Raw genomic sequence first — 12,102 nt, forward strand, 5'->3', positions numbered from 1 at the left:
GAAACAACCTTTACGATCTACAGAAGCCTGTGAGGTTTCCTCACAAATCCTCGCTGCGGCATCTAAGATTCTTGACCCTTGTTTCTTTGCTTTCCCCCCAGCTCTATAGCTAAGCTGCAACTCATTAATCACCTCTAATCATTCAGAATTAACACCTAATTCCACCTTCCCCACCTCCCCTCTTTCAGTCCTGGGCTGATGCATTTTCTCTGGAGACCCCTATGTGGCATCTCTAAGGTCCTGAAAGGGACGGTGCCACCAAACCCTGTGGCCCACTTCTCTGCCTCCTGTCCTAGCACCTGTAGTGTAGTTTGCTTCTCTGCCTCTGTTCCCATCGGAAGCTTCTTAATGACAGTGGTAATCAGATTCTTTGTCCCATCTCTAGAGCCTGTCAAGAGTTTCTGTGTGTGTTAAGATACTTGAAATGTTTAGTACATAAGTTCTGAATTAGGAGGTCTGACCATTTCTTAAGTTGACTTTTTAAATATTATTTATTTTTATTCTTGAGTGTTTCATATGTGTATGCAATGGAACATGGCCATGTCTACTCCACTTCATTTTTCCTTCCCAACTCTTCCAACATACCCACCCCCTTATGTCTCCTTCCACTCCATTTCTGTTTTTTAATTTGTTTTGTGTGTGTGTGTGTGTGTGTGTGTGTGTGTGTGTATGTGTGTGTCCTACATGTGTAAGCAGCACAGAGGTCAGTAGAGAGGGTTGGATCTCCTAGAGGTGAAATTATATGCAGTTGTGAGCTACACAACATGGATGCTAAGTTGTTGGTCCCCTGAAAGAGCATGAGGTGCTCTTAATTGCTCAGCCATCTCGCCAGTATCCCCTACTTTTCTGATAACCCACTAAGCCCAATTCATGCAGCTCTGATGTGTGTGGAGGTAAGGCTAGCTACTGGAAGGTGAGAAAAATCTACCAATGGTACAGAGGAAGAAAAATTTCTATTCTCCCTACCGTAGCATCTTTCAATGGGCAACAACCTTAGTGAACGAAGGCTTGGAGAACAACTCCCCCATCCGAATTTTGGCTGGATTGATCTTGTGGAGGTAACCACAGCTTGAGTGAATTTGTGGTGTGATAACTATTGGGTTTCACAGCTCTCCTCCACAGCTGGCTCCTACTGGATGATGTTCTAGGTTAAAGCCATGCCTTTTTTTATTGCAGGCTGAATTTTATTCCATACATTCTATCCTCAAATGTCAGCTCAAGGTACCTAGTACCACTCTGGAGTTGTGTGCCCAGGACCCTGGCATCACAGTATAAATTGTACAAAAAGATACAAGATTTTGGAATGAATTAATTACCATAAAGATTTGGTAATTGCTGGCACCCAATTGCTAAACAGTGTAGAAAACTTGTTTGCATGTCAGTAATGGTGGCCTGGGATGGAATATGAGGGAAGTAACAGGAGGGAACTGTTGGTAGCTTTTATTCATCAAGCGAAAATGTTGGTCACTGAAGAGTACTAAAACAGAGGATCTGTGTGTGAAATGCGGAATTTTGACATAAAGTAGTGAGTGTGGTCGATGACTGCTGGCAGAGAGACAGCTAAATTGGATGTTTCTCTCAGATGTCAAAGGTTCTTTGGTGATCTGGACAGGGAGAAGATGCATCGCTGGCTGGGCTGAGCTTTTGAGGGTGTCCTGAAATACCCAGATCCAAGCGCTCTCTCCAGGTGCATTTGAGCGTCCATTGTTTAAGCAGCAGGAGGCAATGAACTAAGAGGCAAGCCCCAGACCCAAGCTGCCTTGATTTGAACTCCGCCATCTCCATCTCGGAGGCACACGGTCTAGGGTATTTGAATTTAAATGCTATCGTCATGCTCGATGTCTGAAGAAATAGTCTGACTTTAGAAAATGTCAGCCCCGCTTCTGGTTATCAAATGTGCTAGATGAGGCATTGTGACAGAGAGGGAAAGCGGGAGTCGAGCTCCATTCCCTGCCTATCTTCACTGTGTAATCTATTCTGAGCCCTTTGCAGACAAAGGGCCCGGCTCTTCCATTAAATGTTTCCCAGGCATCCTTGAAGATTGGCTCTTGTCGAGATTTGACCAGCAGAAGTTTCAGATAAGAGGTTAAAGGTGGGAAGCCATGTCCCTCTATCTGTGTAGCATTAAAAGGAACAGACGCCAGGCAACAGAAAGTTTTTTTAAAAAGGCAGTAACTGGGGAGATGGCTCAGTGGGTAAGAGGACTTGCTGTACCAGGTAAGGACTGGAATCCGAATCCCTACCAACCCCTGTGAGAAGTGAGGTGTACAGGAGGTACAGACAGCAGGACTGCAGCACTTTAGTGGCACCCAGACGAGCTCTAGGCTCAGTGAGAGATCCTGCTTCAAAGGAATAAGGTGGAGAGCGATAGGGACACACACAGCACAGGCACACATTGTCTTACTTAAGGTTTCTATTGCTGTGATAAAACAGCGTGACCAGAAGCCACTTGTGTATGAGAATATTTTACTCATGCTTCCCATATCTCAGCCCACCCCTGAAGCTGATACAGAGGCGACAAGGGGTCCTGCTTCCTGGCTTGTTCCCCATGGCTTGCTCAGTCTGCTTCCTTATAAAACCCAGGACCATCCATCAGCCCAGGGGTGGCCCCACCCACAATGGACTGAGATCTCCCACATCGCTTTCTCAATTGAGAGTCCCTCTCCTTGGATGGCTCTACCTTGTATCAAGCTGACATAAAAATTAGCACACACACACACACACACACACACACGCACGCACACGCACGCACAGGGCACTCACACACACAGTAAATAAACAGTAAAGTAAAAACAGAAGGCTTTCAAGAACCAGTTCCTTGGGAGAAAGATCTTGTCAGAAGAATGAGACTGGTTCTGAAGAGGTATTCAGTCAGGGATTGTGGTCACACAGCCTGGGAAGGGACAGGAAAGAAGATGTTAGCAACCGAAGGCTAACGAGCTAAAGAGACTTACCCGGGTGCTTGGGGAAAGCTAGGACCTAGAGATGAAATGAAGAGTTTGTTGGACAATGTGGGTGGTCAGAAGTCAGGGGAAGGGCCTTCCGTCTAAGTCACCTCAGGCCACGTTCTTATTGCAATAGACAATACAGCCCCACCAAGAGGGAAGCTGGTGAGAGATTGGAGGACCCGACTGAGAGTGTAGTTAGGTGAGGGCCTTTGTCAGCAGGCCAGGAGGAGGCAGGTCCCTCCTGCACTGTCTGGTCTCTGCAAACAGCTTCTCCTCATGATCACAGGTCCCCTTAGGCCACCCTTGTTCTGAGGCTGGCTGCTGCCTTCTGTTCGGAATGGGACCAACACAGACAATAGGAGAGTAAGAGTCATGGTCCTGAGCATGGGTACCACTCAATCCTGACCCCATTGGGCTTGCAGATATAAATGCCATAAGTCAGATCTCTACAAAGTTGGGCTTTCCTCCCTGGCCACGGCGTACATCCTACTACCTTGTCTGGTTATTCCTAAGGACAATTTGAGTTAGCATCCCAATGTACAGGAACTGTTGTTCTCTCCGGATTCTTGCAGTTGGGTTCATATCACTGGTGTATACAGACCACCATGCTAGCACCGAGGGTGTGAACATTCCAAGGCAGCCCTTCTGACCATTGGCCCAATAGGAAGTAAGGGAATTTTTTTTTAATTTTTACTATACATATTCCAAAACATCTTCTAAAACATCACTTTCCATGGAGATGTGAGTCTCTCCTCCTGGTTAATGTATGTCCTGAAGCTAATAGATATCCCATCTACTTAGTAATGAGATAAATCTTTCCATTTGATTTTGATAACAGAATCTCAAGCCTTCAGTGTTTTTTAACAGACCTTTCCCAGGTGGGAGGATTTCTTTGAGCCCTCAGATTAACTGTGTCATTGCTCTTCTCGCTCTCTTTCCTCGTCCTTTCTCTGTTGCATTTGCCTGTAACCATGTGGTTTGTCTCCTGAAATGGTTGCTGGCCATTGCAGCCCCTCATATCAGCCCCCAAAGCTTGAATGGCCAGTATTCATTGTCTTATGTTGAATGCATGTATATGCGTGAATTGTATATATAAATGTGTTCTTGTGCACAGGAGTTTGTGTGTGTGTGTGTGTGTGTGTGTGTGTGTGTGTGTGTGTGAAAGATATAGATAGGGAGACAGAGACACACAGACAGACAGACAGAGACACACAGACAGAGACAGAGACACACAGACAGACAAACAGAGACACACAGACAGACAGAGACAGAGATAGATACAGAAACACCAAAAGCAAGTGTACATGCATGTAAGGCCTGGGCCAACTTCGGTGTCATGCCTTAGGCACCATCCACCCTATTTGTCACCACAAGATCTTTCACATTTACGTGGAACCTGCTGTTTGGGTGAGACTGGCTGGACAGTGGTCCATGATTTCACTGTCTTTCCCTGGTGCTAATATTACATGTGCATGCCCATTTGTCTTTAAAGATTTCTTTCTTTACTGACTTTATGTGTATATGTGCATGCCTTTATGAATTTCTGTATAACACGTACACAAAAGGACCAGTGGAGGCCAGAAGGGGGCATTGGAGGGTCTGGAGTAGAGCTGGTTGTACACTGCAACATGGCTGCTCAGAACTAAACACGCATCCTCTAGCAAGGCAGTAAACACATCTAGAAAACCCCATTTCCAGCCTCGGTTTTGTTGTTTCTAATGTGGGTTCTAGAAGTTGAACCCAGATTCTCACACTTGTGTGGCAAGCACTTTATTTTAATTGAGCCATCTCCCCAGCACCCAAAGCTCATTGGTTTTGAGGTTCTTTTCAAATTATTCATGGTGGATAAAAATGGCTTCACAGTCACAGAGGAGGTATGTCCCAGTTTTGTGCAGATTCATGCATGCTTTGTCACAGAGGAGTATGCAGTGGCCTTTTGATATGGCACTTGTTCCATTCTTTACATGAAAGCTAATCCGTTCAGTAGAGAATGTTTAATAAATTCTCTGATAAGCTGAGAGCATTTTCTAGGATCCTTGTGTGCTAATGCCTTTTCCCACTCTAGGATCCTTGTGTACTAGTGACTTTTCTCACTGCTGTTTTGTTTGCTGTGGAAGCACCAGGTACATTTTCCAACTGGTGCAGTGAGGAAATTCAGTGGCCATGGCAGTGATCAGCCAGAGCTTGTTGGGGAAACCCAAGGAGACTTAAGTTAGGTGCTTTTGCAACCTTGATGCCCAGGTGAGAACAATCGATTTTGTGAAATGACTATCAAGGATGGCCGGGCTGCCTTGGTTTGTTATTTTATAGAGATTTTGGGGCTTCCTCCTCCTATTTCCTGTATAAAGTTTTACACTGTGAAAAGCCACAGTGTTTGTAATGAAATATGTCTGGACCCGTAATAAAATTCACAGAAGACAATACTGATTAAAATGGAAGACCCATCTTTCTCCCTTTTTCTCTTGCTTTTGTTAGTTCTTTGAGAATTTCATACAGAGGGTCTGTTCTTGTTACTTTCCTCCCCCAATCCCTTCTTCCTTTTGACTTTGAGGTCACCAGTCCATCTGGGTTGCTCATATACCTGGATGAGTAGATGTCAGTGAAACAAGGTCACCCCATCAGGAGAGACACCCTTAAAGAAAACCGATTCTTGCTCTCAGCAACTGTCAATAGCCAGGAGCTCCTCAGGCAGAGATGGAAATTCAGGCCCATCTTCCTTGTCTTTATGCTGGGATTTTGTCTGGTATGAGCTTGCACAGGCCCAGCGCATGCTACTATGGCCACTGTGAGTTCATATGTGTACCTGGTGTGACTGAAAAACAGTTAGTTTCCTGTGGTCATCCATTGCCTCTTAAGGAGCGTTCTGATTCCACTTCCAAATGATCTTTGGGTTTTGGAGGAGGGAGTGAGATAGATGTCTTATTTGCTTCCTGGCCAGTGGTGAGTCTATCAGTCACCATCTTCTGATGGGAAGAAGCTTCTCTGGTGAGCTTTAGAGATGCACTGATGTATAGATAGGACAGTAAAAGAGCCCACCTGGGTCTGTGTGCCACAGTGGCATGTAGGAGAGTCCCTGGTGGGAGAAACTCATCTTCATCCTCATCCAGAGAGCTTAATGCATTCTCTGACAAGGTGAGAACATTTTCTAAAACCCATGTACATTAATGACTCTTCTCATTGCTGTAACCAAATAACCGACAAGAATCAAAGGAAGAGAGAACGGTTTATTTTGGTTCCCAGTTTTAGGGGATTGGAACCCATTGTGGAGGACAAGGAATATAGCATGGCTTCCATTTAAGTAACAGGTGAAGACGGTAAAGGGTAGAGTGATGGCAGTCAGAGTCACCGGGGGAGAAGCCATCAGTTCAGACATGAGAATGGAATTTGGTTGCAAATAAAATCAGGGTGAAACAAACAAAAGAGTAGCAGTGGCTGATGCTTCAGGATGAGGTTGAGCCACTGGTTTAATCTTGTTTCATTCTTCCACTGGGTTAGCTCTTCCTGGGTTATTGTCACAAATGGCTGTTCAGTGTGGATCACTGCTAAAAACAAGGAGATTTAAAAAGCTTGGGTTTGCCTATTAAACCGTAAAATACCACAGTGGACCAAGATTTCGTTTTCTCTTAGAGTCGCTTTGAGTGGCTTAGAGATTTATTTCTTTTGAGAAACTGAGGCCTCGATGTTATAGATGTGGAGCCTTTGGTCCTGTTAGCTCCTCAGAGGACCTGGTGCCTCTAGGAGGGTGGGTCTTGCACTGCCTGTTCCTGGGTGAACTTTGGGTTTCTACCTTAAAGCACATAGGCTGTATCCAACTGTCAGCAGCCAGTGAGCGGTGTGTGCCTTGGGACCAGTAGCAAAATGTCAAGCAGGGTTTGTTTCTGTGCTTATCTGACTTTAAGTGAATGGGCTCAGACTCTCCTGCCTTTCTCTTTCAAAGGATCTTCTTAAGAAGTGCTACTCTGCCAAAGCGACATATCTGTTCCAGCAGGATAAATTCTACGACATCAGCTACGACACGGGAGACAAGTCCATCCAGTGTAGCAGGAGACCTGATGCCTTCAAGTTCTGGATGACCTGGAAGGCTGTGGGCACATCAGGACTTGAGGAGAGAGTTAATCGTGCCTTTGCTCTATCTCGGTAGGTGCATGTGCACGCACACACACATGCGCGCATGTGTGTGTGTATGCACACGCATGCAAGTGCGTGCACTCACACACAAGTGAGTGAGAATGTGCATCTATATGTGTACATGTGTGTGTATTCATGTGTGTTTGTGTATGGGAAGGTGTACATATGTGTATGCACATGTGTATATGTGCATGTGTGTGTCTACATGTATGTGCATGTGTGTACATGTGTATATGTGCATGTGTGTGTCTACATGTATGTGCATGTGTGTACATGTGTATATGTGTATATGTATATGTGTATATGTGCATGCGTGCTTGTGCTTGTCCGTGTGTGTGTGTGCTTGTGCTTGTCCGTGTGTGTGTGTGTGTGTGTGTGTTAGAAGGACCACATAATAATTAGCAATGGTAGATTCCACACATACTCTTCTGAGTTCTTTCTTGCACACAATAAACATTTCCTTCAGGCCTACTATGCCCTAGAAGTATGACAGAGAAGTCCTACTGTCCTCCCCTCGAGCCACTGAGGGACACAGGTGAGAAAGTGGAATGAAGGAAGTATAATACAAATTCTTGAAAGCCCGACTGGTGGCCTACTCAACCATAGCCTTCAGGAGGCTGAGGCAGCAGGATTTCAGGGAGGTCAAGACCAGCTGTGGCTGGATGGAAAGATCCTGGCTCAAAAATTAATTAATTAATTAATTAATTAATTAATTAAATCATACACTTTAAAATTCATCCTTCCAAATCCAGATTTTCTTTCCTCAAATCAAAACTTCTTCCTCCTCCATTACGTCAGACAGTGGAGCCCGATGACCCTAAGCACACAGAGACCCATCATTCCCATCCCTGCCTGCTTCGTGAGTCTGTTACAAGCACAGAAGAAGGGCAAACCAATTCCACTTTAATTTTGTTTTATTCAAGACATGGTTTCACTCTGTAGCCCTGGCTGTCCTGGAATTCACTACGTAGACCAGGCTGGCCTCGAACTTACAGATCCAGCTGCCTCTGCCTCCTGAGTGCTGGGATCAAAGGGGTGAATCACCATCGATGGCAGAACAAACCAACTGGGAACACAGTGTAGCTCAGAAAAGTGTGTGGACTCCCTTTACCGCGGCTGTACTCCAGCAAAGTCACAGTAATGGAAGCTTTTTTTAAAGATTTTACTTCTCTTCATTTTACATGGATAAGTGTATGCCCAAATATGTGTGTATTCACCTTGTGTATGCAGTAGCCACAGAGGTCACAGTCCGACCTCAAGGGACAGAAAGTGCCCTCTACCAGGGCAGGTAAGGAGTTGGCTTTGCCATTGTAAGAAGTCAGGAGTCAGTAATTCAAGTGGTTTTTCTTTGGGAAGTGTTCTAGGGAGCTAGCAAGGTGGCTCAGTAGGTAAGAGCATTAGCTGTTCTTCTGAAAGACCCAGCTCCATTCCCAGCACCCACATGACAGCTCACAAGGCCAGCAACTCCAATTTCGGGGGATCTGACCCCTTCTTCTAGCCTTTGAAGGAACCAGGCACACGTGTGATAAACAGCCAAGCACACAAAAGAACACAAAGGAATCGGCTTAGTGCCTGTGAATACTGCCTGATATTACAGTGGTGTGTTCAACGCAATGCACAGCTCTTAGCACGAAGAGAACAAGAAAGGGTTTATTTTGTGCCAAACATAATGGACCATCGTTTCGGAACACAGATTACGTTTGCCTCCTGAAACTTATTCTACCGCAGGAGTAGACATGTAGACATGAGACCTTATTAGGTCCAGAACGAGTGCAGTCGGAAAGAAAGCCAGAAGTCAAGACATTTACCAAATACCTTGGTGGGTATGGTATGTGGGCAAATTATAGAGGAGCAGGGAAAACCTCTTTCTAGGTTTTATAGGCTGCCTGATGAGATTCTAGCTTTTGGATCAGTAAAAGGTAGCAAGCGGTCTGCTGACTTTTAAATTTTAAAGATTTCCCCTAATAGCCGAAGTGGCGTTGGGTCAGAGGCAGGCGATTATCGACGCCAGCATAGCTGCGGATGATGTGGGAACTTGGGAATCTGGGTGACAGAGGACAGAGATGCAGGACTCTGCGTCCATTTTAGGAACGGAGGCTCTTTGTGTTTTACGTGGCCATTTATACGTAGTTTAACTGGCTACTGAAAATAGCTCTTCAAGTGGAATTTAAGCCAATTGTCTTTTGAACCCCTTTATCTGAATTTCTTCTTCCACACTTCCCTGCCTTCTGGTCTTATGTGCTGGTGAGGACGTTCCTCCTCAGAGGTTATCACACGCCTGCAGCTCTCTACAGCCCTGTAGCTACATCTATGGAGGATTCGTGTCTCACAGAGGAAGTGCAGAGTAGCTGGACCCCAACCCACAATGAATGGGTTATTAAGATTAGAGATAGCCCAAGAGGGCTGGACAGATAGCTTGGCGGTTAAGCTCTTCTTGTGCAAGCACGAGGACTCAAGTTTGGGTCCCCCAAACCTAAGCAAAGCTAAATGTGGTAGTTGATGCGTACCTGTGATCCCAGAGCTCCGCAGGGGAGACGGGAGAGTCCCCCCAGTGCACAGCCCTGGCACAGGGCGTGGAGAACAAAGATTCAGTGCTTCAAACAATGTGGAAGGCATAGAGCAACACGTGAGGCAGTCCTATGACCTAAACACACAAGTGACCACACTGTAAAACATGTACACACACATGCACATGCAGACGCACACACACGGAGGCCTCCACACCACCCTAATAGTACAAGTGCCCATATCAGTGGCACACTGTGTGATACAAAGCAAATTTGTGGAACCCCAGAAGGGGCTCAGAACAGGGCAATGGATGCTTCTCCATCTTTATGGAAGTAAATGTCTTGACTTCTGACTTTCTTTCTGCCTCTACTTGTTCCAGACCTAATAAGGTCCCGTGTATCTCGAGTGCTGGCGGCCTGGTACCTCCCCACAGTGCCAGTGGGATGGTTGGCTATTCCAGAACTTGCGTCAATTCCTCATTGGTGCAAAATGCTTGCTGCTATGCAATGCAGTAGATCTGCACCTTGATGCTCATCTCCCAAGTCTTTTACCTGGGTTTGTGATTTCTCCTCCCCCACCCGCTCCTGGATCCCAGTTCCCAAAGCTGAATGGGCTGGAGACACGGCTCGGCGGTTAAGAGTGCTTACTGCTTTTGTAGAAGACCCCGTTCAGTTCCCAGCACCCGCATGGCAGCTCCCAACCATCTGTAATTCCTGTACCAGGGGCTCTAATGTGCTCTTCTGACCTCCTGTGAGTTCCTGTACACACACGGTATGCTTACATACGCTCGAGCACACAGACACATTTACACATACAATTAAGGGAATCAGTATCTTAAAAAAAACTCTGTTGAGCCTTGAGAGGAACGTGCCTTAGCTAGAGATGGGGTCAAGGTGCCCCTGCTAGAGGTACAGAGACAATGACCCAGAAATGAGGACAGGAGACTGTTTATAATAAATATTCATACCTGCCCACTAAATTAAAGTAAAAGTCAGGAAGCTCTACCCCTGTCTCTTATTTTCTTGTACTATTTAAATGTGGCAGGGGCGCCGCGTTGTTTTGCCAAAGCCTCTAAGTGATTCAGTGACAGGTGTCTTGAAATAAGGCAAGATATAAATATTTGATGATGGTATTTATTCCGAAGTTAATATTCATCTCAGGGTGGAATGGAGTTTATAGTCTACGGATACTTTCTAATTCTTTCAGACGCAGTATCACAGGAGGATAAATGTTAACATTTCAATTCAATTCAACAAATCCTTATTGTTTGTAAACGTTTGTCAAGTTGCCTTGAGTGGAATTAACATTTCAGTGAATAGCGCTGCAGGCTCTGTGACCTATATTTAAATATTTGAGAAAGGCACCCTTCTGCTTTCCTGCTGTTATTCACAGTGGGTATCCGCACCCCTCGTCTCTGCACACTTTTGATGGACAACAATATATTCCTGGGGTCAGCAACAGTCACATTATCCTTCTGTGCCCACTGCCAAGGAAGGGACAGAGTCCTTTTAAAAGACCTCTCGCTGAAGGACTGTGGAGTGGCCTGCTTGGAGAGTGTTTCTCCAAGATTAAGAATCTTAGAATCCTGGGCTTGCTTCTCTCTGAACTTACTGATTGGCTTATAGCCCCATTTTTTAAAAAAGGTTGAATATTGTCTCAATTCTGGTGTCTGTTCTCTTGGTGTGAACCAGGAAGTTAAAGGCAGGTCATTGGCTCTCAGGAGAAAAATCCCAATTAACACTCTTTGCCTTGTTTACTAGGGCTGTAAAGAGACACCGTGACCAAAGCAGCTTATAAAAGAAAGCATTTAATTGAGGACTCACTTACCATTTCATGGGGTTAGTCCATGATCATCATGGATGGGAACACAGCAACAGGCAGGCAGGTGGACAGGCAGGAAGGCAGGAAGGAAGGCAGGAAGGCAGGAAGGCAGGAAGGCAGGAAGGCAGGAAGGCAGGAAGGCAGATAGGAATGGTCTGGAACAGTAACTGAGAGCTCACATCTGATCAAAATGATGGAAACATATAGCTTTTGAAACCTCAAAGCTCACCCCAAACAACACACTTTCTACAAGGCTACACCCCCGATCCTTCCCAAACAGTCCTACCAAACAGAAAACAGACATTCAAATACATGAGCCTATGGGGGGGATTCTCACTCAAACCACCACAGCCTGTTAAGGGGTGCAGATATCATATGGTAGTAACTGCAAGCTACTGTGAGTTGGGCTGGCAGAATCCCTTATACTTAGCAGTGGGTTCTCATCAGATGCCACAAACTGGTCCCAGAATAACAAGAGTCAGATTATCTGCTTCGATCCCAGCACTATGGTTGTGATATTGTTTGTCCCTAAGCCCATGGGAATTCAGTCCGGAGTTTACCAGGGGTCACCCAATGTTCAGAAAGCTCTGCTTCTCATTTCTGTGCAGAGCCAGCCTGTTGCTTTCTCTCCAAGAGGAATCACTTTCCCCCCAGTGGATTACTGCTGCACGCAGTGAGGTGGGCCTGTTGAGAGGAC

The 12,102-nt window shown here is 45.6% G+C and overlaps 1 protein-coding gene across 3 annotated transcripts in view; it reads left to right on the forward strand.

The window, feature by feature from the left end:
* Positions 1–12,102, forward strand: part of Gadl1 (glutamate decarboxylase-like 1) — a 178,069-nt gene that overhangs the window by 99,087 nt on the left and 66,880 nt on the right. For all 3 annotated transcript variants that reach the window (XR_015626875.1, NM_001430390.1, XM_087563227.1), the window contains 1 exon segment: positions 6,886–7,085. Coding sequence is in view for 2 of the 3 variants with exons in the window: in NM_001430390.1 (NP_001417319.1) it covers positions 6,886–7,085 (200 nt within the window). In the remaining variant the exon portion in view is untranslated.

Source organism: Rattus norvegicus, chromosome 8, assembly GCF_021556685.1.
Source record: "Rattus norvegicus strain SHRSP/BbbUtx chromosome 8, alternate assembly SHRSP_T2T, whole genome shotgun sequence".
Classification (NCBI taxonomy): Eukaryota; Metazoa; Chordata; class Mammalia; order Rodentia; family Muridae; genus Rattus; species Rattus norvegicus.